Raw genomic sequence first — 27,417 nt, 5'->3', positions numbered from 1 at the left:
AGGCCTCTCCACTGTCACTGTCACTGCTTTACCTTCATAGTAACGTTTGTCAGTCAGCAGCATATCAGTGTAGGAGATGTGAGTAAAGTTTAGTCTCACAAACACGTTTTTGTATAGAAATCCCTACACATATATGTAGATCTGTTCTGTATGTGAAAGAGGGAAAATGGAGAAGATAGAGGCATTCGTCTTCCATACATGTTCTGTCTCTCTTCCATAGTGTTTTGAGGGTAGTTCCAGGCATAATGTGGATGTGGAATAACTGGTAAATTGTATGACAAAAAGGAGGGGAGTGCATCACATTGAAGGCTTATTGCATATTCTCCACAAGATGGCGGTATCACACACAGGAATATCCGGATTAGAGGAGGAAGTCAGAGGACGCACTGAGAGAGGGAATATCCGGATTAGAGGAGGAAACGTTGCTGCTGCTGGAAGACGAGGTAATATTTATTCTATATTGTTTATTCTGCAGCACCTATTGGGGTGCAATGAGCAATTCCCCTTAGTGGGGCTCACAATGTAATGTGCCCACCACAGTCATAGTCTGATGTTCTGCCACAACAAGAGGTCAGCTTCTAAAGGGAACCAAGTAACACATCTCTTCTTTCTTCAGGACTGATGTTCAGGTCTATGTAAATATATGTATTTTTCTACTGAAAATGTGTTTACCTGACTCAACTTTATTCTCATCATTTAAATTCATATATTTCTGATTGTCAAATGTTAATATAAAGTAAATAAACTAATGATAGAAAGGACCAGTGTGGTTTGAATTATAAAACAATATCTTGTGCTTTTGAATTATCTGTGATATGCCTGACGAGGGCTTTTGGGGAGGGGGGGTTAGAGGTGTGACAGGGGTCTTGCTTAAAGTGGAGTCATGTGACACTGGGGGATATCAAATTACTGACTTGTGGGCCGGGCTTGATCTTTTCACTTTCTAGGGGGACCTGTCAGGAGCCATTCCCCCATACACTCAATAGTGATGGCCCAAACTGTTCACTGGCGGACAGTTCCTGGTGAACATCGGCTGTTCGCCCATTCGCCCACCGAATACATGACGACTATGATCCGCCCCTCATACATATTCAAGGAGCCAAAAATATACCCCTCATCCCAGAATCAGCAGACACAGGGCAGCCAATCAGCTATCCCTATCTCCAGGACTCCAGCTTCGTTCCCAGCAGTAGAATGGGCACAATTGCACAGTTGACTATTACAAACTTGGTTGTTGCAAGTATGGGACAAGTCCTAAGCAACTCTGGTCCCTCATGTCCCTACCAGAGATGGTGAGAGTCTAGAATGGTGGACGGAGTCAGACAACCTGGTTCAGGGAAGCGTGTGGTGTCAGGAAGAACCAGTAAAAATGTACACAGATGCCACAGTACTTCACATACTAGACCCCTGAAGTTTCTGAGTTTTGTTAAGTACTCTAAAAGTACAGTGCTCAGCCCTCTCGATTTTGCTGGAAAGACTTTTAGGAAAGGAGGGTTTGATTTAAAGTGGTTAGCAGGATTACACCACTTGAACAGAAAATATTCCCTTAGTGGGACTTATCGTTGATTTAGATGCATTATCAAGAGAACCTTTTGAACCTATTTCAGACATAGAGATGAAAAGATTGACTTTGAAGCTGGTATTGCTGGTTGCGGTTACATCAGCTAGAAGGTTGGGTTATCTTCAGGCTCTGTCAGTCAAAGATCTTTTTCTTCCAGTCTTTCCTAACATAATTGTTTTCAGGTTGGATCCAAACTATCTTCCGAAGGTGATTTCGGATTTTCATAGGTATATACAGAATATTATCCCAACATCATTCTGGGCGAATCCTACTTTCAAGAAAGAAGAAGAGCGTCACTGTTTAGATGTCAGAACTGCAATGGTTACTTATCTTGACAAAGTTTATAGAGTTCAGGAAAACAAGTCTGCTGTTTGTTCTGTTTTCTGGATAGTGTACTGGTTAAGGGCTCTGCCTTTGATGTGGGAGATCAGGGTTCAAATCCTGGCTAGGGTCACTACCTATTCAGTAAGAAGTCCTTGGGCAAGACTTCCTAACACAGCAGGTTGGCCCCTTGAGCGGGCCCTTAGTGGCTGCAGCTCTTGGGCGCTTTGAGTCCAACAGAAGAAAAGCTATACAAATGTTAGTATTATCTTTAGGATTATTTATGGAAAGAACAGAAGGGGCAGCCTCAGAACAGATAGTAGCCAAATGGATATACCAGGCGTTAGCGTTAGCATTAGAAAGTTATTCCCCCTGTTTCGGTAAGAGCTCATTCCACACGCTCCTTAGCTACCTCTTGGGCTGAAAGGGCCGGGGACACCGTACAGCAAATCGGCCAGGCAGCGACATGGACAAGTCCATCTACATTTGTGAAACAATATCCTGTCTCAACAAGACCCATCATATGGTAGAAAAGTGTTTCAGGCTGTGGTCCCTCCCTAGATTGTGTAAGTATTACAGTGGGATGCGAAAGTTTGGGCAACCTTGTTAATAGTCATGATTATCCTGTATAAATCGTTGGTTGTAACAATAAAAAATCTGTAATGCCTGGGGGGGCATACTGTCTGACCACCCAGCACAACAAGGCTAAGAGCTGGATAATGGAAGAGGCTCCACAGGCTGCCCAGAGCAACTGCAGCTCTCTGCTTCTGATAAGCCGCAATGGATGAGCAGTGCGATGTTGCGCTGCTCTTGCGATAGCAAACATTCAGACAGATACAAGACAGACTGGAATGAGGTAGCCAATAGCAACCACAGCAATGGCTACCTGCAAGGACAGGACTAGGAAGACAGAGGCTGACAGAATGAATGCTTGCTAATCTAGTCACTATCTCAGTGACAGCAAGCATTCACAAAGACAAGAGTGAGGTAGCCAATAGCAACCACAGCAATGGGTACCTCGCAAGGACAGGACAGAATAGTCAGAAAATAGCAGAATCAAAAAGGCAGGCAAATGTAATACATAGACAAATATACAATAGATATGATTTCCTAGCGTATTACAATTTACAGCTATCAATGAAACTACAAATGACTGACTAACATATGTCTATATCGGCGATGAACCGATATATAACATAAGCAAGGAACACTGGCTAGGATCAGGAGCAATACAGCGAACAAGACTAGGCAATACAGAATCTCTATACTAGAAGGAGTACGTATATAAGTAGAGATGAGCGTAATGACCTAATTACGATTTCGCGAAATTTCGCGTAATTAGTGTAATTACGATTATGGCCGTAAGTACATAATCGTAATGAAGAAGGATTTCGCGAAATTTCGCGTAAGCGTAATTTTCGCGTAATTTTCGCATTACAATGGTTATTTGTTCATGCCGTAATTTCGCATTAAACGCTACCGTAATTTCGCGTTAAACCGTAACGCTCCGTATAATATAAAAAAGCCGCCGACTTTAAGGGTTAATAGCAAAGCCCCCTTAAATGCTAAGAGCCTCAAATTTGGAGAATATATTAAGGAGATCAGAAGGAATAAAAGGAAAAAAAATGTTTTCAAAAAGACCTTATAGTTTTTGAGAAAATCGATGTTAAAGTTTCAAAGTAAAAATGTATACATTTAAAAACCCGCCGACTTTAACGGTTAATAGCAAAGCCTGCTTAAAGTTTAGGAACACCAAATTCCTAGGGTATATTAAGGGGATCAGTGGGAATAAGAGGAAATTTTTTTTTTTCAAAAAGACCTTATAGTTTTTGAGAAAATCGATTTTTAAGTTTCAAGGGCAAAAATGTCTTTTAAATGCGGAAAATGTCAGTTTTTTTGCACAGGTAACAATATTGTATTATTTTCATAGATTCCCCCAAGTGGGAAGAGTTTTACTTACTTCGTTCTGAGTGTGGGAAATATAAAAAAAAAAACGACGTGGGGTCCCCCCTCCCAGACCTCTTTAACCCCTTGTCCCCCATGCAGACTGGGATAGCCAGAATGCGGAGCACCGGCCGCGTGGGGCTCCGCACCCTGACTATACCAGCCCGCATGGTCCATGGATTGGGGGGTCTCGGAAGGGGAGGGGCAGCCAAGCTTTCCCCTCCCCCTCCGAGCCCTTGTCCAATCCAAGGACAAGGGGCTCTTCTCCACCTCCGATGGGCGGTGGAGGTGGAGGCCGCGATTTCCTGGGTGGGGGGTTCATGGTGGAATCTGGGAGTCCCCTTTAAAAAGGGGTCCCCCAGATGCCCACCCCCCCTCCCAGGAGAAATGAGTATAGAGGTACTTGTACCCCTTACCCATTTCCTTTAAGAGTTAAAAGTAAATAAACACACAAACACATAGAAAAAGTATTTTAATTGAACAAAAAACATAACCACGAAAAAAGTCCTTTAATATTCTTAATTAACCATTAATACTTACCTGTCCCTTTAAATAAATGATCCCACGCAATATCCTTGGAAATGTTCTATCAGTTACAATGTAACACAGTTATTACAATGTAACAACTTTGTTACATTGTAACTACGCCGCACCCGACGTCACTCGCCGCTCACCCGCCGCATACACTTACGCGTCCTTGCAGGACGCTAAGTCCCCGCAGCTCCCGCTGTCCACCCCGCCCACATCTGTCACCCACATGTCACCCACATGTGGGTGACATGTGGGTGACATGTGGGAGAGGCGGGGAGGGCAGCGGAGCCGGCGGGGACTTAGCGTCCTGCACGGACCCGACAGAGCTCTGAGCTATATAGCTCAGAGCTCTGAGAAGCATCTTTGTATTTGGGCTCCAAGGAGCCCCATTGGTCCTTAGCAGACCAATGGGGTTCCTTCTGATTTGACGGAACCCCATTGGTCTGCTAAGGACCAATGGGGCTCCTTGGAGCCCAAATACAAAGATGCTTAGAAGAGCTCTGAGCTATATAGCTCAGAGCTCTGTCGGGTCCGTGCAGCGCAGACGCGTATGCGGCGGCGGCGAGTGACGTCGGGTGCGGCGTAGTTACAATGTAACAAAGTTGTTACATTGTAATAACTTTGTTACATTGTAACTGATAGAACATTTCCGAGGCTATTGCGTGGGATCATTTATTTAAAGGGACAGGTAAGTATTAATGGTTAATTAAGAATATTAAAGGACTTTTTTCGTGGTTATGTTTTTTGTTCAATTAAAATACTTTTTCTATGTGTTTGTGTGTTTATTTACTCTTAAAGGAAATGGGTAAGGGGTACAAGTACCTCTATACTCATTTCTCCTGGGAGGGGGGGGTGGGCATCTGGGGGACCCCTTTTTAAAGGGGACTCCCAGATTCCACCATGAACCCCCCCATCCAGGAAATCGCGACCTCCACCTCCACCGCCCATCGGAGGTGGAGAAGAGCCCCTTGTCCTTGGATTGGACAAGGGCTCGGAGGGGGAGGGGAAAGCTTGGCTGCCCCTCCCCTTCCGAGACCCCCCAATCCATGGACCATGCGGGCTGGTATAGTCAGGGTGCGGAGCCCCACGTGGCCGGTGCTCCGCATTCTGGCTATCCCAGCCTGCATGGGGGACAAGGGGTTAAAGAGGTCTGGGAGGGGGGACCCCACGTCGTTTTTTTTTTTTTATATTTCCCACACTCAGAACGAAGTAAGTAAAACTCTTCCCACTTGGGGGAATCTATGAAAATAATACACTATTGTTACCTGTGCAAAAAAAACTGACATTTTCCGCATTTAAAAGACATTTTTGCCCTTGAAACTTAAAAATCGATTTTCTCAAAAACTATAAGGTCTTTTTGAAAAAAAATGTTTTCCTCTTATTCCCACTGATCCCCTTAATATACCCTAGGAATTTGGTGTTCCTAAACTTTAAGCAGGCTTTGCTATTAACCGTTAAAGTCGGTGGGTTTTTAAATGGATACATTTTTACTTTGAAACTTTAACATCGATTTTCTCAAAAACTATAAGGTCTTTTTGAAAAAAAAATTTTTCCTCTTATTCCTCCTGATCTCCTTAATATATTCTCCAAATTTGAGGCTCTTAGCATTTAAGGGGGCTTTGCTATTAACCCTTAAAGTCGGCGGCTTTTTTATATTATACGGAGCGTTACGGTTTAACGCGAAATTACGGTAGCGTTTAATGCGAAATTACGGCATGAACGAAACGCGAAATTTCGCGTTGAAAATTACGCTTACGGTATTTTCAATTACGATTTTAATGGCAATTTCGCTACGCTAATTTCGCATCGTAATCGCAAATTTCGCATACGTAATTATAGTAATGCGAAATTACGAAAATTTCAGCTCAACTCTATATATAAGTCCCCGTGGGAAATATATAACGTAGCTCCACAGGATAACTGAACTAAGACAAGGAATATATTTTACAATATCAAGGGACCCAGTAACAGCCTAGACAGAGTAAGACTGAAACTATGACGGGCGGAGTCTGAAAGGAGAGGGAGACTTTTATGCCGGCATCAGCCAATGGATGCAAGCATGCAAACTCCCACACAGCTGAATGGCAATCACTCAATCCTGAGCAGTCCAGAGCTGCAGAGCGATTGCAGATGGAATAAACACTCAGTGTGAGTGCAAGCAGAACTATGCAAGCAAATGCATGTTAAGGAATCAGAACTGCTTGGCTGCAGTACCTCTGCAGCCAGCAGTACATGCTGCAGAAGCGATCATGACAAAATATCAGTTAAATACATCATATAGGAGACACATGCAGTGATATTTGAGAAGTGAAATGAAGTTTATTGGATTTACAGAAAGTGCAGAATAATTGTTTAAATAAAATTAGGCAGGTGCATAAATTTGGGCACTGTTGTTATTTTATTGATTCCAAAACCTTTAGAACTAATTATTGGAACTCAAATTGGCCTGGTAAGCTCAGTGACCCCCTGACCTACACACACAGGTGAATCCAATTATGAGAAAGAGTATTTAAGGGGGTCAATTGTAAGTTTCCCTCCTCTTTTAATTCCCTCTGAAGAATAGACACATGGGAGTCTCAAAACAACTCTCAAATGACGTGAAGACAAAGATTGTTCACCATCATGGTTTAGGGGAAGGATGCAGAAAGCTGTCTCAGAGATTTCAGCTGTCTGTTTCCACAGTTAGGAACATATTGAGGAAATGGAAGACCACAGGCTCAGTTCAAGTTAAGGCTTGAATCGGCAGACCAAGAAAAATCTCGGATAGACAGAAGAGACAAATGGTGAAAACAGTGAGAGTCAGCCCACAGACCAGCACCAAAAACCTAGAACATTTTATTGCTAGGGATGGAGTCATTGTGTATCGTTCAACCATTCAGCACACTTTACACAAGGAGATTCTGTATGTGAGGGCGAGAAGCCTTTTCTCAACCCACAGCACAAACAGAGCCACTTGAGGCATATGGGGCACCGCCTATAACCCTTCCCTATCTTACTCACTTTTCTGGAATGTACTGTATGTTGTAGATAGAGGATGTCTTTCAGATCACTATTTCAGGTGTCTTGGTGTTGGTCACCCTCTTGTCTCAGGTTTCACTCTTTGGTTACTTTTTCGATGACCTGAGGAGGAAGGGGCGTGGCACCTTTTATAATGTCCTTGTGTTAGTGTTTCCACAAAAGGAGGTGGAACACACCTCTTCTAATGGTGTCCCATATGCTGGCAAGAAACAGCGTGTCCGGTGAGTCCAACAGGTGCTTTTTTTGATCAAGAAAAACTATGAAAACTGTGAAGCAGGTGGTTTTGGTGCACGATGCTCACCGCCGCGGTGAAACTAGCCCCCCCCCCCCCCCATAGCAGCAATGTAATGCAGCGGGGGACATGTAAAAGTAATTCGGAGCTCTGGCAGTTGCCACACCTCAAACTACATCTCCCTCCAGGTTTGCGACAACTCAAAGGATTTAACACCGCCGGGGAGTTTAGCGGCAGCAGGGAGAGAACATCATACGGCTCGCCCTGCGCCCAACTCACCGGCCATGCTTACGTATGTACTGGGGTGTATTTTTTTAAAATGCACAGCCATCTGTGTTGCAGAACAAGGCCATATGGTTAGGCCCTTGTTATTGTGTAATAAATGTGTAAATTGTGTGTCATGTATGAAATATTATCTGTACAAAAAAAAGAGACTGAGCAGCATGTTCACATGTAAGTAATGTATGTAAGTTAGTGTCTGTTGTAAATAAAGTTAATTTTAGTAGGTGGGTGAATAGTGGGGGTGGTCTAACTTTCTAGGGGTGTGGACTGTGGGGAAGGTGTGACATCATAAGCAGTCGTCCTCCAGGTCTACAGTGTGGAATGAGCTTTAATAAATGAGTATGTACAAATCTTGTATTACCCTCACTAAGGGTAGCAGTTCTTGTTCTCATATCGAGACCAGCATTGGGGTGTTACATCGCACCTATTACACCCCGATGCACTTGCAGAAAATCTACCCTGCGAAACGCAATGTACTGCAAGCTTTAGAAACTGCAATAGAGCAGGGTCTATGGCACATATATGTTGGTATTGCCCGGTAGTAAGGGACTTCTGGGTTGAAGTTGCCTCAGCTTTGCCCTTGAATGGACCATCTTAACAGAACCCTTGATGTTAATACTGGGGGATTAGCCACCTGGTTGGAAGATTCCCCCACACAGATTAGCTCAGCATATAGCAAAGGCAGCCAGGCTACATATCGCAAAGCAGCAGCAGCCGCCTACTCTATTGGTGGAAGCAGCTGAAGGCATAGTAACTGACATCCTTATTTCTGTTAATTGTCAGTGACACGTTCAAGGAGTTCACAGAGACCTGGCAACCCTGGGCTGCATATATGGCAATGCAGAGCTCCAGTCATTAGCTCCTGCTCCTGAACAGTGCCTAGTGTACTTACAATGTGTTCCTCATTGCCTGTAGGGGTCTTGGACCCTATACTCTGCAATACACACTATAATACACTGTGTGTACCCTCTGATCCTGATTCTGTGCTCCTGAGTTTATTTTATACTGTTTTGATGTAAACTTACCTTTCAATTAACGTAATGTATTCTGATGGGTTTAATTGCACAGGCCTTATATTGTGGGGTGTCTGATATGCTTGTTGTTAAGAATTGTTAACTCTTTAATAAAACTCTTTGAAATTAATAAACAAGTATGTATATGTATGGGGATATATAGTCTGGACTCCCACAGTGCTGATAATCCTCTGTGTAATATCCCTCTACAGATACCAGCTTCCTGTGTAGATCACATGACCACCTTACTGAACATGGATGAGAACCAAAGTTACATGACTGAGAGGATATTAGACCTCACCCTGGAGATCATCTACCTGCTGACTGGAGAGGTGAGGATGATTCTGGGAGGTTACATGCCATTATTGTTGTCTCTGTTAGTAGAACACACAGCTGTGAGGTGAGGACTCTGGTAATGAACCTGGTATTGCTATTGTTTATGCTTTAACAGAATCATAAGATAGTGAAAGAGAGATCTGGAGAGCTAATGATGCCCAGAAGTCATCTCCATGGCCCCTCCCCCATCACAGAGTCCCCACCTCACTCCCTGACACCGGAGAGGAACAAGAAGGAGATTCTAGAGGTCATCCACAAGATGATGGAGCTGCTGACAGGAGAGGTGAGCAGTGCTGGGAATTATGGGAGATTATTCAGTAACAGCAAGGTGTGTGTCTGTGTGATGACTGTATTATTGTGTGTGTCAGGTTCTTGTAAGGTGTCAGGATGTCACCATCTATTTCTCTATGGAGGAGTGGCAGTATATAGAAGGACACAGGGACCTCTACAAGGACACCATGATGGAGAATCAGCCACCCCTTACATCACCGGGTAAGAGGAGACTTTCATTTCTTGTAACGAAAAGAGAAGTATGGAGGGTCCATCTAGAGAATTGGTTCTCAAACTTTTTCAGCAGAGGGCACCTCTTGACAAAATTAACAACTGAAATTCAATGTGGTTTAATAATTTGAATAGCAAACAACATAATAAACATCACATGAAGCAACAATAATATGTCCCCTTTAGTTACACAGCAGTTAGGCACCTAAAATGCATGTGAAACAACATACACTCAGCAATATGCACCTAAAACAACACACACGCCACACCCCCAAGTAATAGTTACTCTGATCCATGCACCCTTAAAATGTTCACCATGCACCCCTAATAACTTGCACCTTGCACTCCTAATAACTTGCACCTTGCATCCCTAATAGCTTGCACTCTGCACCTTGTACCCCTCATAGCTTGCACTCTGCACCTTGTACCCCTCATAGCTTGCACTCTGCACCTTGTACCCCTCATAGCTTGCACTCTGTACCTTGTGGCCCTAATAGCTTGCACTCTGCACCTTGTGGCCCTAATAGCTTGCACTCTGCACCTTGTACCCCTAATAGCTTGCACTCTGCACCTTGTACCCCTAATAGCTTGCACTCTGCACCTTGTACCCCTAATAGCTTGCACTCTGCACCTTGCACCCCTAATAGCTTGCACTCTGCACCTTGTACCCCTAATAGCTTGCACTCTGCACATTGCACCTCTAATAGCTTGCACTCTGCATCCCTAATAGCTTGCACTCTGCACCTTGCACCCCTTATATCTTGCACTGTGCATCTTTTACCCCTAATAGCTTTAACTCTGCACCTTGTACCCCTAATAGCTTGCACTCTTTGCCTTGCACCCTAATAGCTTGCACTCTTTGCCTTGCACCCTAATAGCTTGCACTCTGCACCCTGTACCCCTAATAGCTTACACTCTACACCTTGCACCCCTAATATCTTGCACTCTGCACTTTGTACACCTAATATCTTGCACTCTGCACCTTGTACCCCTAATAGCTTGCACATTGCACCCCTAATAGCTTGCACTCTACACCTTGCACCCCTAATATCTTGCACTCTGCACTTTGTACACCTAATATCTTGCACTCTGCACCTTGTACCCCTAATAGCTTGCACTCTGCACCTTGCAACCTTAATAGCTTGCAGTCTGCACCTTGCAACCTTAATAGCTTGCAGTCTGCACCTTGCAACCTTAATAGCTTGCACTCTGCACCTTGCACCCCTAATAGCTTGCACTCTGCACCTTGCACCCCTAATAGCTTGCCCCTTGCACCCCTAATAGCTTGCACTCTGCCCCTTGCACCCCTAATAGCTTGCACCTTGCACCCCTAATAGCTTGCACTCTGCACCTCTAACAGAGCTCTGCACCTAATTCCAAATGCCACTATAGTATCCCTCCTCAGTTCCACACCAACCATGTAACATAGCTTGAGGAGGGGGACGCTGCACATGAGGGGGAGTAATTAAGAAGGTGGATCTTCCGGGGCCGCCAGCATCAGTGAATAAAAAACAAAAATGGCCGCTCACAACTCAGGATGGGAAGGGAAAGCTGAATATTTCCAAAGTTACTTTTATGGAAATGACCCTTTATATGTCGGTTTTCTCTCCTATTCTAACGCTAACTTTCCCCCATTTAACACCTAACACTAACCCCCAACTCCAATCCTAACATTCCCATTCACTATTATTGCTGCTAAACGAGTATGGCTACATTAGTATGTATATGTAGCTGAAGTCCATACCTAATGGAGCACTGTCCTTGCCACTTCCCTCACCGCTACAACCACTCGGACACCAAATTTAAGATCAGCCATATGACTGTTGAGAGTTAGATGAGTGCTGCTTTCCTGCACCAAAATCCAGGTCCACCATCATGTTAGTGTAATTATTGGTCATGCAGATCTTGGTTGTAACTAGGACCAGACCAGCTCATCAACAATCTGTGCATGCCAATCGCTTTCGGGGTTTAAAGGACAACTGAAGTGAGCAGACTATGGAGGCTGCCATGTTTGGTTCTTTATAAACAATACCAGTTGCCTGGCAGCCCTGCTGGTCTGTATGGTTACAGAAGTGTCTGAATAACACCAAAAACAAACATGCAGCTGATCTGCCAGATCTGACAATAATGTCAGAAACACCTGATCTGCTGCATGCTTGTTCAGGGTCTATGGCTGAAAGTATCAGGACAGAGGGCCAGCAGGGCTGCCAGGCAACTGGTATTGCTTAAAAGGAAATAAACATGGCAGCCTCCATATACCTCTCTCTTCAGTTGTCCTTTTAACAATACCAGAAGATCACTAATGAAATACTGGTGTCTGTACAATGGATAAGAGAAATGAAATTGTTTATTTTTACAAACGTGCAATCATACAAATACACACGCAACAATACACCTGCAATCATACAATGCATAACACAGGGTGCACCACAAGTACCAGAACTCCTCTAACTAACTTTACAATGGCAAAATATGAGCAATGGGAATATACAGGATCACAGAACACTCAGAATATATACAGGAGGGGATACATCTAATCAGCATACAGGAGGGAAATCAGACAGAGAGAGGTAAGCCAGGAAATCAGATAATACTGATAGGCAAAGAGTAGTCAGGCTAGCAAAGATCAATGCCGGGAAGTCACAGGAACAGGAACATGGAGCAAGGGACACAGAACCAATGGCCAGAGCTGCCAGCAACAAGCAGAATGATCTAGCAATGTGCTGCTGGAAGAACCAGTCTTAAAGCGGACCTGAACTCAGAACTTCCTCTCTGCTCTAAAAGATAAAAAACAATATAGTATCCTTTTAAAGAAAAAAAAAATTCTTTCTTACAGCTGATACCAGTCGTGCAATAAATCTGCAGTGTGTCTACTCCCTACTTTCATTCAAGCAGACATAGCATCCTGTGCTTACAAATTAATTAATTAATCACCAAAGTTCCTTAGTGCTGCCACCAGCAGGATTACACATGCACAGGTCATGACAGTTAAGGTAGCCATACACTGGTCGATTTGCCATCAGATTCGACCAACAGATAGATCTCTCTCTGATCAAAGCTGATCCTGGCTACCTTTACAGCAAACAGATTGTGAACCAATTTCAGCCTGAAACCGTTCACAATCTGTGGTGGTGGTGCCGCCGCCGCTCCATTCCCCCCCCCCCCCCGCATACATTACCTGCTCCGCCGGCACGACTGCCCCCGGTCACCGCTGCTCCGTCTCCACTCTGGTCTCCGGCCCCAGCATGCTTCACTTCTTCCTGCCCGGCAGGAAGTTTAAACAGTAGAGCGCCCTCTACTGTTTAAACTTCCTGCCGGGCAGGAAGAGGTGAAGACCCGGAGACCAGCGCGGAGACGGAGCAGCGGTGACCGGGGTGAGTCGCGCCGGCGAAGCAGGTAATGTATTTCCGCTCTATTGCGTCGGTCGTCGGGCACTCGAACGCCGCTAGCGACGCACTCCCTACCCGCGGGCGATCGACGGTAATTTTCCGCACGGAGCGATCGACGGGATCGGGCGAAATAGATCGAAATTCGTAATTTGTAGCGGGAACGATGTGACAGCAGATTCGATCCCAGTGATCGAATCTGCTGTCGATCTGGCGGGAATCGGCCTAGTGTATAGCCAGCTTTAGACTGCAGTCTATGGGTAGTCAAGCTGCAACAGGCACCCCATGCACCAAAATAGCCTGCAAATCCCCATTATCTGATAAACACACAGAGACAATGTAATCAGCCAGTGTGTGTGTTTCCTTCAGATGGATCCAGTAGCAGAAACCCACCAGAGAGATATACAGGTCTTCTTTATTCCCGGGACTGTCCACAGGGAGATCCCACCATCCTCCACCATTATCAGGTATGTGGGGCTGAGGATCTACAACTCAAAAGTGACTTCAATTCTACAAGATGATATTTTTCTATGCAGTTAGATTATTAATACTCTACTTTTCAGGATGTCAATTTATATATTTGTATGTTTTAGGGCAAACAACAGATTGTTATAAATGTTGAACAAGAGATACATATGACAAGTGATAAGCAGTCGATGGAGAAGGACAATTTAATTGGGACAAAACAGGAGGAAACTTGTAAGTCTCTCAGTCAAGGTTTTTGTGAAGAGTTTTTAAGAAGCGCTAAAATGACAATTTCTTACTATCACAGCTTATCATACAGTCATTTGGTTTTGGCCCCTAATTCTGACCAGCTGACCTTCATCAACATATTTCCCCCAACTCGTAATATGTCTAGCAAATGAGGAGTAGATACTGTACACCATATGAAAGGTCCATCTCCATTCCTCAGTATAACATCATAGTGCCAACAAATGAGGAGGAGATACTGTACACCATATGAAAGGCCCATCTCCATTCCTCAGTATAACATCAGAGCACCAACAAATGAGGAGGAGATACTGTACACCATATGAAAGGTCTATCTCCATTCCTCAGTATAACATCATAGCGCCAACAAATGAGGAGGAGATACTGTACACCATATGAAAGGCCCATCTCCATTCCTCAGTATAACATCAGAGCACCAACAAATGAGGAGGAGATACTGTACACTATATAAAAGGCCCATCTCCATTCCTCAGTATAACATCATAGTACCAACAAATGAGGGAGAGACACTGTACACCATATGAAAGGCCCATCTCCATTCCTCAGTATAACATCTTAATACCAACAAATCAGGAGGAGATACTGTACACCATATGAAAGGCCAAACTCCATTCCTCAGCATCGGTACTTGTTCATAGGTATACACAAAGTCGTCCTCTCCAGTCCTCCAATGACCTTTGCCTCACTGCCCCACGCATTTCCCACTCCCATGCATGCCCGCAGGATTTCTCAAGAGCCGCCCCCACCCTCTGGAGCTCCCTTTCACCGCCCATCAGACTTGCTCCCTTCTTCAACACATTCAAGCAAGCCCTCAGAACCCACCTCTTTAAGATAGCCTACCTACCCCCTACCACACAGTAACTCTCTACTAAATATTTATTCCACAGCACTACCTAGTGTGCCCATCCCCTCTCCTTAGATTGTAAGCCTCTGGCAGGGTCCTCCCTTCCCTATTGTAATCTACAGGATTTAGTGCTCCTATCCAATAACAGCCTGTACTTGTATAACTGGGTCTACCTAACCAGCCCATATTCGCATGATCATGTATCTTGTACCGTTTGCCTTGTATAACTTTGTTCTATGTTGTATAACCTTGTTACATCTGTCATCCTTGTATCATTGTATATATTTATTGTCCAGCGCAGCGTAATATGTTGGTGCTTTATAAATACAATATATAATAATAATAACAAATGAGGAGGAGATACTGTACACCATATGAAAGGCCCATCTCCATTCCTCAGTATAACATCATAGCACCAACAAATGAGGAGGAGATACTGTACACCATATGAAAGGCCCATCTCCATTCCTCAGTATAACATCATAGTACCAACAAATGAGGAGGAGATGCTGTACACCATATGAGAGGCTCATCTCCATTCCTCAGTATAACTTCATAGCTCCAACAAATGAGGAGGAGATACTGTACACCATATGAAAGGTCCATCTCCATTCCTCAGTATAACATAGTACCAACAAATGAGGAGGAGATACTGTACACCATATGAAAGGCCCATCTGCATTCCTCAGTATAACATCATAGTACCAACAAATGAGGAGGAGATACTGTACACCACATGAAAGGCCCATCTCCATTCCTCAGTATAACATCATAGTGCCAACAAATGAGGAGGAGATACTGTACACCATATGAAAGGCCCATCTCCCTTCCTCAGTATAACATCATAGTACCAACAAATGTGGAGGAGATACTGTACACCATATGAAAGGCCCATCTGCATTCCTCAGTATAACATCATAGTACCAACAAATGAGGAGGAGATACTGTACACCATATGAAAGGCCCATCTGCATTCCTCAGTATAACATCATAGTACCAACAAATGGGGAGGAGATACTGTACACCATATGAAAGGCACATCTCCATTCCTCAGTATAACATCATAGTACCAACAAATGAGGAGGAGATACTGTACACCATATGAAAGGCCCATCTCCATTCCTCAGTATAACATCATAGTACCAACAAATGTACTATAATAGTATAACATAATAGTACCAACAAAGGAGGAGATACTGTACACCATATGAAAGGTCCATCTCCATTCCTCAATCTATATATATAAAATCGGATGTACTGTATATTCCTGCGTATAAGACTACTTTTTAGCCCTTGAAAATCTTCTGAAAAGTTGGGGGTCGTCTTATACGCCGGGTGTCATTGATGCCGGGTGATTCGCCCTATCCTGTTACCGTCTCTCAGATCTCCCTGCTGAGCGCAATCTATTCTTCCATACCGCTCTGATAAACAGGTAGACAAGGAGAGCTGACCAGTCTACTTAAGGATAGTTGCCCAATGCAACAAGTCAATTGACTATATACTGTTATATATCGGGTAACACATACAGTACAGCACCAGTATCTGTTCAAACGCAGCACCAGTACATGATTTTTTTCTTTTTCTTTTCATTTGGTGTGTGTTGGAAGAGGGGTAGTCTTATACGGTGAGTATATCCCAAACTCTATATTTTAACTGGAAAAGATGGGTGGTCGTCTTATACGCCCAGTCGTCTTATACGCCGGAATATACGTATGTATGTGTGTGTGTGTATGTGCCACGATCACTCGAAAACGGCTTGACCGATTTGAACGAAACTTGGTATACAGATCCCTTACTACCTGGGATGATATGTTCTGGGGGTCTCGCGGCCCCCCTGCACACCTGGGCAGAGCTACAAAGAACAAATCAGATTTCCCCCAGATTTTCCATTCAAGTCAATGGAAAAAATGTAAAAGGCTGCCATTCTCGCAGTAATCAAGCCACAGTCCCCACACTTGGCACAGTTGGTCACTTGGTGACAGAGGTTACAAATCCAGGAATAGTGGGCGGAGCATAAAACAGCCAATCAAATTGCAGCCATTCATTTTAAATGGGAAAATGTAAACTGCAGCCATTCTTGGACTGTTATTCGCAGGGTTCTCAAACTTGCCACGCTTGGTCACTGGGTAAATTAGATTAAGATTCAAGAAAGTGGGTGGAGCCTACAACAGCCAATCAAAATTCACCTATTGATTTTCAAGTGCAATATTTAAACTGCTGCTATTCTTACACTGTTAATGTCAGAGGCTTCAAACTTGCTACAGTTGGTCATTGGGTGACTGGGGTCCAAATTCACTAAAGGGGCGGGGCCACCTACTGCCAATCAGATTTCCTTGGTGGATAAACTGCTTCCATTCACACATTTTTGATGCCAGGAACCTGAAAGCTCACAAACTTGGTCATTGAGTGACTGTGGTTCAAGGTTACAAAAAGTGGGCAGAGCTAAAAACAAATTTCACTGGAAAATATAAACTGCAGCCATTCTTACACTGTTAATGGCAGGGCTCTCAAACTTTGCACTGTTGGTCACTGGGTAAATGAGATTAAGATTTTGGAAGGTGGGTGGAGCCTACAACAGCCAATAAAAATTCACCTTTTGATTTTCAAAGGGAATATTTAAGCTGCTATCATTCTTATACTGTTAATAGCATATGCCTCAAACCTGATACAGTCAGTCATTGGGTGATTAGGGTTCAAATTCAGAAAGGGGGCGGAGCCACAAACAGCCATATTTGTTTATTTTTCAACGGGAGTATAAAAATTATCGATACCAAGGACCCCAAAGCTGATAAACTTGATAACTGAGTGACTGTATGTCAAGGTTAGAAAAAGTGGGCGGTGCCAACAACTACATTTTTAACATGGCAGGGTTCCCAAACGTTACACAATTAGCCACTGGGTGACTGGGATGAATATTCAGAAATGTGGGTGGAGCCTACAACAGCCAATCAAAATTTACCTATTGATTTTCAAGGGGAATATTCACATTGCTACCATTCTTACACTGTTAATGGCAGAGGCCTCAAACCTGATACAGTCAGTCATTGGGTGACTGGGGTCCAAGTTGGCCACTGGGTGACTGGGACTAATATTCAAGAATGTGGGTGGAGCCTACAGCAGCCAATCAAAATTCACCTTTTGATTTTCAAGGGGAATATTTACATTGCTGCCATTCATACACTCTTAATGGCAGAGGCCTTAAATCTGGTGCAGTCAGTCACTGGGAGACGGGGGTTTAAATCCCGAAGGGAGCGGGCCAAAAACAGCCAATAAGATTTGGTTAATTTTAATGGTAAATTGCAACTTATTTATGCCAAGGACCCCAAAGCTCATAAACTTGGTCACTGAGGGACTTTATGTTAAGGTTAGAAATAGTGGGCGGAGCCAAAAACAACTAACTTTTTACATTGGAAAATATAAACTGCAGCTTTTCTTACACTGTTAATGGCAGGGTTCTCAAACTTCACATAGTTGGTTACTGGGTGACTGGGATTATTATTCGGAAAAGTAGGTGAGACAACAAGAGCCAATCAAAATTCACCTATTGACTTTCAAGGGGAGTATTGAAACTGCAGCCATTCTTACACTGTTAATGGCAGAGGCTTCAAACCTGCTACAGTCGGTCGTTAAGTGTCTTTAGTTCAAATTCAGCAAAGGGGCGGAGCCAAACAGCCAATCAGATTTCTTTGCTGGATAAACTGCTTCCATTAGCACAATTTTGATGCCAGGAACCCAAAAGCTCACAAACTTGATCATTGAGTGACTGTGTGTCAAGGTTACAAAAACTGGGTGGAGTAAAAAACAGATTTTTCTGGGAAATTGTAAACTGCAGCCTTTCTTCACTGTTAATGGCAGGGTTCTCCAACTTTGCACATCTGGTTACTGGGTGACTGGGATAAATATTCGGAAAAGTGGGTTGAGCCTAAAAATGCCAATCAAAAATCACATATCGCTTTTCAAGGAGAATATTAGAATTGCTGCCATTCTTGCACTGTTAATGGCACAAGCCTCAAACCTGGTACAGTTGGTCATTGGGTCACTGGGGTTCAAATTCAGAAAAGGGGACAGAGCCACAAACAGACAGACCTAGGTTTGTCTTTAAGAAGGCCCCTAATATTAAGAACAAGATTGCACCTACAGTGTTGCAGCATGGGTCCAAAACAAAAGGAAATGGGTCCTTTAAAAGATGTAGCTTTTGTAAACCCTGCAGAAACATTAAGCATATGGCACCGATGGAGAAGTTTAAGTCTTGTGTCACAGGAGAAGAATTCAGTATAATTGATCAAATGGACTGTAACACTACTGGTGTTATTTACATTATAGAATGCGGCTGTTATAAACAGTATGTGGGGAGGACAAAGCGGAAATTATTGGAAAGGATTGGAGAGCATGTGAACAATATCAAGAAAAAAAGCACAAAGCACCCATTGAGCAAGCACTTTATAGATTACCATGGGAGCAGTTTGCAGACATTTAGCTTTTATGCCATTCAAAGAGTGGCTAAAGATTGGAGAGGAGGAGATTTTATTAAAAAAATGTCCAGAGCTGAAACGCACTGGATATACACGCTAGATTGTTTGGCCCCACGAGGTTTGAACTCTGATGTTGAACTATTTGCTTTTGATTAAACTAACGGAGGAGGAGAGCGGAGAGGCTGGAATGTAGGAAGGAACAAAGATGGAGGGTGGAGTTAAGGCAGAAGGTTAAAAGGACGTGAGACCCAATGAAAGCCAGCTCTGAAGAAGGTGGGCGGACCCACCGAAACTAGTAAGCTGATTGGCTGCAAACTTGTGGTGACGTCACCTAAACCTCCGGCAGACCACGCCGGAGTTCCGTTATGCATTTGGGTCTATCTGGCAAACGAACCTCTTGGAGAGTCACCGGCCGGGACTCATTGCCTTACTGAAGATCACACGGACTCTTGAATACCACTGCCTACTCCCGATACCCTAAGGAGTTTTGTGAGTCACCTTTATCCCTCTATGCTAATTTTTATTGCTAATACAGGCAACCCGCTGTGGCGGATTACAAGTGTCTTTGGAAATTCGTGCAATACGGAAAGACTTAGCCGCAGGCATCGTGCTGTGGACTTTATTGTGCTTGGAAACCTGTTACTGCTGATCAAGTTGTGCTGCTCTACGGAAGACTAGGTTAACATTTTGTTACATCTTTAGAGGCGTCTAGAACGCAAGGGAAACGCTGCTGAGGTGCCTAAAATGCAATACAAACGTTTTTGGAAAAGTTGAAGTTTTGCTGCTTTACTGCTTATACGGAATTCTGTTTGATGCTGGAAGTATGGGAATGACTCAATAGTGCACTATTGACAAACAGGTGTATTGCCATCAGAGGAGACCTTTGAGGAGTGTTGGATACTGAGTGGCAGTTGAGGTCTGTATGATTGTGTGCATGAAGTGTCATATGCAGTACGTTTTATGGGCTATTTTATTGTTCTATTAAAGTACTTTATTTTAAAATATTAAGGGCGCAGGTATCTATTTTTTCTATTTACCAGAGCCACAAACAGTCAATCAGATTTGTTTCATTTCATGGGAAAGTACAAATTATCGATGCCAAGGACCCCAAAGCTCACAAAATTGGTCACTGAGTGACTGTGTGTCCAGGTTACAAAAAGTGGGCGGAACCAAAAACAAATTTCACTGGGAAGATATAAACCGCAGCCATTCTTACACTGTTAATGGCAGGGTTCTCAAACTTTGCCCAGATGATCACTTAGTGACTAAAATTAATATTCAGGGAAGTGGGTGGAGCCTATAATAGCCTATCAAAATTCACCTGTTGATTTTCAAGGAGAATATTTAAATTGCTGCCATTTTTACACTGTTAATAGCAGATGCCTCAAACCTGCTACAGTTGGTCATTGGGTGACTGGGGTTCAAATGCTGGAGAGGGGGTGAAGCCACAAACAGCCAATCTGATATGTTTAATTTCTATGAGAATATACAAATTATTGATGCCAAGGACCCCAAAGCTCACAAACTTGGTCATTGAGTGTTTGTGCGTTAGGGTTAGAAAGTGGGCGGAGCCAATACCAGTCAAATACTTACCCAGGCAACGCCAGGTCATCAGTGGGTGGAGACAAATACAAATTTCACTGGGAAAATGTAAACTGCAGCCATTCTTACACTGTTAATGGCAAGGTTCTTAAACTTTGCACAGTTGGTGACTGGGTGACTGGGATTATTATGTAGAAAAGTGGGTGGAGCCTACAAAAGTGAATCAAACTTCACCTATTGCTTTTCAAGGGGAATATTTAATTACTACCATTCTTGCACTGTTAATGGCACAAGCCTCAAATCTGGTACAGTTGGTCATTGGGTGACTGGTAGAGATGTCGCAAACCTCTGATTTTCGGTTCGCGAACACTGTTCGCGAACTTCCGCGGAAGGTTCGGTTCACGTAAAAGTTCGCGAACCACAATAGACTTCAATTGGGAGGCGAACTTTGCAAAATAGAAAAAATTATGCTGGCCACAAAAGTGATGGAAAAGATGTTTCAAGGGGTCTAACACCTGGACGGGGCATGGCGGAGTGGGATACATGCCCAAAGTCCCGGGGAAAAATCTGGATTTTTCGCAAAGCAGTGTTTTAAGGGCAGAAACAATTGAATGTTAAATTGCAGGCCTAAAGTGCTTTCAAACATCTTGCATGTGTATACATCAATCAGGGAGTGTAATTAGAGTACTGCTTCACACTGACACACCAAACTCACTGTGTAACGCACCGCAAACAGCTGCAACATGCGCAACATGGCCAGAGTGCAGGCCGTGGCAGTTTTCCATCCCATATGGTCGCCGGGCTGTGGTAGCTCAACGACAGTGACTGTCAAGCTGATCAAATTTGGTCTGTCCACAATGAAGCAACGACCTTATTATCTTCTTGTATGTACGTAGGCATAGGTAGGAGTCCCAGTATAGGTAGGTAGGCATAGCTAGGTGTCCCAGTAGTTAGCTAGGCATAGGTAGGAGACCCAGTATAGGTAGGTAGGAGTCCCAGTATAGGTAGCTAGGCATAGGTAGGAGACCCAGTATAGGTAGGTAGGCATAGGTAGGTGTCCCAGTAGTTAGCTAGGCATAGGTAGGGGACCCAGTATAGGTAGGTAAGCATAGGTAGGAGTCCCAGTATAGGTAGGTAGGCATAGGTAGGTGCCTCAGTAGTTAGCTAGGCATAGGTAGGAGACCCAGTATAGGTAGGTAGGTGCCTCAGTAGTTAGCTAGGCATAGGTAGGAGACCCAGTATAGGTAGGTAAGCATAGGTAGGAGTCCCAGTATAGGTAGGTAGGCATAGGTAGGTGCCTCAGTAGTTAGCTAGGCATAGGTAGGAGACCCAGTATAGGTAGGTAAGCATAGGTAGGAGTCCCAGTATAAGTAGGTAGGTGCCTCAGTAGTTAGCTAGGCATAGGTAGGAGACCCAGTATAGGTAGGTAAGCATAGGTAGAAGTCCCAGTATAGGTAGGTAGGCATAGGTAGGTGCCTCAGTAGTTAGCTAGGCATAGGTAGGAGACCCAGTATAGGTAGGTAAGCATAGGTAGGAGTCCCAGTATAGGTATGTAGGCATAGGTAGGAGACCCATTATAGGTAGGTAGGGGCCTCAGTAGTTAGCTAGGCATAGGTAGGAGACCCAGTATAGGTAGGTAAGCATAGGTAGGTGCCTCAGTAGTTAGCTAGGCATAGGTAGGAGACCCAGTATAGGTAGGTAAGCATAGGTAGGAGTTCCAGTATAGGTAGGTAGGCATAGGTAGGTGTCCCAGTAAAGGTAGGTAGGCATAGGTAGGTGCCTCAGTAGTTAGCTAGGCATAGGTAGGAGTCCCAGTATAGGTAGGTAGGCATAGGTAGGAGTCCCAGTATAGGTAGGTAGGCATAGGTAGGAGTCCCAGTATAGGTAGGTAGGCATAGGTAGGTGCCTCAGTAGTTAGCTAGGCATAGGTAGGAGTAAGCATAGGTAGGTGTCCTAGTAGTTAGCTAGGCATAGGTAGGAGTCCCAGTATAGGTAAGTAGGCATAGGTAGGTCCCCTAGTATAGGTAGGTAGATGTCCCCGTATAGGTAAGTAGGTGCCCCAGTAGTTAGGTAGGCATAGGTAGGTGTCCCAGTATAGATAGTTATGCAGGACCTGGCTGGCACAGTAATAACAATTACCAAGGTCCAGCTGCAACAGATAGGGCTGTATAATGTCAGTGTCAGTGAGCAACACACAAATAATAAGCACATCAGGAAAACATTAGAGCTCTCAAAAGAGCTGTTGAGGGGTGCTATTTTAGCAATAACAAACAGCCAGGAGCAAGCCAAGACCAAGAGCCTAACTAATCTTTCCCTAAGTCTGCAGCAGCTGTCCCTAGTCTGTCTCTAGCAGGCACACGAGTGAGTGTCATGGCCAGCAAGCCTGCCTTATATAAGGGGGGTGGGGCTCCAGGGCTTAGTGTAGCCTGATTGGCTACAATGTGCCTGCTGACTGTGATGCAGAGGGTCAAAGTTGACCCTCATAGTGCATTATGGGGCGAATCGAACTTCCGCAAAAGTTCGCATGGTCCAGGCAAACGCAAACCCCCAAAGTTAGCCTGGAACCGTTCGCAGGCGAACCGTTCGCGACATCTCTAGTGACTGCGGTTCAAATTCAGAAAAAGGGGTGGAGCCACAAACAGCCAATCAGATTTTTTCATTTCAATGCAAATTATTAATACCAAAGACCTCAAAGCTCACAAATGCGGTCAGTGAGTAATTGTGTGTTAGGGTTAGAAAAAGTGGGCGGAGCCAACACCAGCCAAATACATACCCAGGCAACGCCGGGCAATCAGCTAGTATAACATAATAGTACCAACAAAGGAGGAGATATTGTACATCATAGGAAAGGTTCATCTTTATTACTCAGTATAACATCATGTTCCCAAGGAATTGGGAGGAGTCATATCGGTATACATTATTCGGGACACATTATTGATGTTAGTTTTTCATTAGCAGAATTCTGAGAAAAAAAAAACTGGTTTTAGACCAACAATCAGATCTGAACTGAAAAAAAAATTGTCTTTTTATCAATTATCTTCACTTTCCCATTGTTATCATCCCCAACAGATGGACAGAATATGAGGAGCCCCTCGGAGGGACGTCTTATCCCCCCTCCAGATGATGCTGCAGAAGATAATGGCGTCACACAATGTTCTCCAGGAGGAAACCCCATTACTGGAAATACACATCACAGGGATCACAGTGCGACTAGAGCAACACATCCCTGTAGCCCTGGGAAATCTTCTGATAAACCAGACACTATTACTACAAGTGTAAACTCAGCAACTCACACCGAGGACAAAGCAAACAGTCACAGCCCTGAGCATTGCCTTTCATTTTCAGAGAGTGGGAAAAGTTTTAGTAGCACAAAAACCCCTCTCAGTCACCAGAATACTGAAACCAGAGAGCATCCCTCTTCATATTCAGAGGGTGGGAAAGAATTAAATGACAAAGGAGTTTTTATCAGACATCAGAAAATTCACACTGGTGAGCAGCCTCTTTTATGTTCAGAGTGTGGGAAAGGGTTTGCTCACAAAGGTGACTTTCTTAGGCATCAGAAAACTCACACTAGCGAGAGGCAATTTACATGTTCAGAGTGTGGGAAAGGGTTTGCCCAGAAAGGTGAGCTTCTTAGGCATCAGAAAACTCACACTGGTGAGAGGCAATTTACATGTTCAGAGTGCGGGAAAGAGTTTGCTTTCAAATGTAACCTTATTACTCATCAGAAAACTCACACTGGTGAGAGGCCGTTTACATGTTCAGAGTGTGGGAAAGAGTTTGCTTTCAAATGTAACCTTATTACTCATCAGAAAACTCACACTGGTGAGAGGCCATTTACATGTTCGGTGTGTGGGAAAGGGTTTGCTCAGAAAAGTGACCTTCATAGGCATAAGAAAACTCACACTGGTGAGCGGCCATTTACATGTTCAGAGTGTGGGAAAGGGTTTGCTTTCAAAGGTGACCTTCTCAGGCATCAGAAAACTCACACGGGTGAGAGGCCATTTATATGTTCAGAGTGTGGGAAAGGGTTTGCTCTCAAAGGTAACCTTCTTAGTCATCAGAAAACTCACAGTGGTGCGAAGCCATTTACATGTTTAGAGTGTGGAAAAGGGTTTGCTCAAAAAGGTTACCTTCGTAGGCATCAGAAAACTCATACTGCTGAGAGGCAATTTACATGTTCAGAGTGTGGGAAAGGGTTTGCTCTCAAAGGTAACCTTCTTAGTCATCAGAAAACTCACACTGGTGAGACACCGTTTACGTGTTCAGAGTGTGGGAAAGGGTTTGCTTTCAAATGTAACTTTCTTACTCATCAGAAAACTCACACTGGTGAGAGGCCATTTACATGTTCAGAGTGTGGGAAAGGGTTTGCTTTCAAATGTAACTTTCTTACTCATCAGAAAACTCACACTGGTGAGAAGCCATTTACATGTTTAGAGTGTGGGAAAGGGTTTGCTCAGAAAGTTAACCTTCTTAGTCATCTGAAAACGCACATTGGTTAAAGGCCCTTTACATGTTCAGAGTGTGGGTAAAAAGGTTTTCTCCCAAATTTGTCCTTGTTAGGCATCAGAAAACTACTCATACTGGTGAGCGGCCCTTTACCTGTTTAGAATGTGAGAAAAGGGTTTGCTCTCAAAGGTGACTTTCTAAGGCATCAGAAAACTCACACTGTTGAGAGGCTTTTTACATGTTCAGAGTGTGGGAAAAGGTTTGCACTCAAAGCCAACCTTCTTAGTTCTCACTTATGCTGACAATATAAAAATCTTAAAAACCTAAGCAAAGCCTTCAGCAATGTCACACTGGTGAATGGACATTGTCATGTACAGACTGCTGGAAATCTTATTAGCCTTCAGCTATAGCAGTTTTTTCACAATGGTGAGCGGCTTTTTTCATGCTCAGAGTGTACAAAATCACAGAAGTGATGCCTTCACATACATCAGAGATGTAACACTGGTGAGCAGCCTTTTTCATGTTCAGAGTGTGGGAAATCTTTCAAAACAAAGTCAAAACCTTCAGCTACATCAGAAATGTCACACTGGTGAGCAGCTTTTTTCGTGTTCAGAATGTGGCCAATCTTTTCAACATAAGCACAACCGTCAGCTACATCAGCTGTTAGTTGCTTTCAGGTGAAAGAATTGCCATAAACTTTCTTACCTTGTGAAGAAGTTTTTATAATTAAATATTAAATCTTGCAGCCATTGATTCCTAAATAAAGTGACATTTTGAGTATTGTCTTGGAGAGGGAGTGGTTACTGCCTCCTTTATGGAAGCTCTAGTTATTGTTGTTTTTTTTACTCAGTAAACATGCACAGATTGATGAGTTCTCAACTAGTGGTGTAACAGCATAATTAAAAACTATATAGCAGAATCCCTACATAGCAGACCCCAAATGTCCAATAAAGATAGTTTACCTCATCCCAACTCCACCACGAAACAATCAGCCACAAACCATACATCCACGCAGGCATATTCACCGGACCCCCGTTCTGTGCCCCCCCCCCCTAATGCTAATACATCAAAGTACACACCAATGTGACTCCTACCGCAATAGAAAAAGGAAAACAACCCTAAAAAAAAAAGAGAAGGAAAAAAAAGAGAACATAAGCAGACAACAAAACTCCCAGCACAGAGGAGCACAGCAGGGGGAATCGCATGTACTAACATCACTGTTATCTTCCACCATGATGTGTAGATAAATTCTACCAGTGTGAATATTCATGTTATTAGGCTGCTACAGGTCAGAGTAATAATTTGCGTTATCAATAGTGTTATTATAGTAATACCTCATCAATCCTCTACATTCATCTCCACACTTCCAGATCACCAAACCTATTGCAATATCATACATCTTTTTGGTACAGCTAGTTACTTCAGCTGATCCCATCCCACACGTGTGCATAACCAGTCATAACAACAGTTATCACACAGAGGACACACACTAGACTACCATCCTCTTACTTCCCTTACACCATCCTAACCTCCATTCATATTCCCTTCCTTGCATGTTCATCCCCTGTCTCAGTAATGTCACCTCTTCATGCAATAAAACAAACTTTGCCTTTCTTATCCGGGAGGCCTGTCTACAATTCTTATCTAATGTTTTCTGTAAGTTGCCTCCAGATCTTATATGCTGTGTTGGAACAATCATATCCGGGATTACAGTGGACAAACGTCTCACTATCACAAAGGTCATCCATACTGGTGATCCGTTCATTCAGAGCCGGAGGATTGCAGCTCTCCCAGTTATTATCATATTTTTAGCATCAATCATGCTGATTTCTTTAATTAGAGAACTTCTAATATTTTTGTTATTTTCTGCACAGCTAAGGATTGCATCACGTGCTGTGAGAACAAAGTCTTCCTTTAATACATTTTTTATCAAAGGTAGATACTGTATGTTATCCCCAAATCTTTTAACTGTGGGACAAGACCACCACATGTGCAGCACATTCCCACCCTCCTATCCACACCTCCAATACCGGGCATTCTGGAAATTTCTGAATATGAACAAGCATATTATACCATCTGGCAATTGTTTTGAACTCTATCAATTGTAACCTTGTATTGTGAACTTTCCAAATGTTGGACCATATTTGCGGCCAACTCTCTTTAAGGTTTGACTCTAGATCTTTTTCCCATTTTTCACAGTAAGGTGGAAGACTAGTAACATTTTCAGTATACCTTAGAAGTTCATATATTCTA

General features: G+C 43.5%; 1 protein-coding gene across 1 annotated transcript; it reads left to right on the top strand.

The window, feature by feature from the left end:
* Positions 1-401: 401 nt before the first annotated feature.
* On the top strand, positions 402-27,417 carry LOC137535257 (oocyte zinc finger protein XlCOF6-like). The gene is made up of 7 exons (XM_068257074.1): positions 402-443; positions 9,115-9,234; positions 9,354-9,521; positions 9,607-9,730; positions 13,495-13,592; positions 13,719-13,824; positions 23,785-27,417. Exons 2-7 carry the CDS (start codon positions 9,139-9,141, stop codon positions 25,215-25,217), a joined length of 2,025 nt encoding a protein of 674 aa, XP_068113175.1. The 5' UTR covers positions 402-443; positions 9,115-9,138; the 3' UTR covers positions 25,218-27,417.

The sequence above is a fragment of the Hyperolius riggenbachi genome, chromosome 10 (assembly GCF_040937935.1).
Source record: "Hyperolius riggenbachi isolate aHypRig1 chromosome 10, aHypRig1.pri, whole genome shotgun sequence".
Classification (NCBI taxonomy): domain Eukaryota; kingdom Metazoa; phylum Chordata; class Amphibia; order Anura; family Hyperoliidae; genus Hyperolius; species Hyperolius riggenbachi.
The sequence above is the reverse complement of the archived record's forward strand: the minus strand, read 5'-3'. Positions and strand labels throughout refer to the sequence as shown.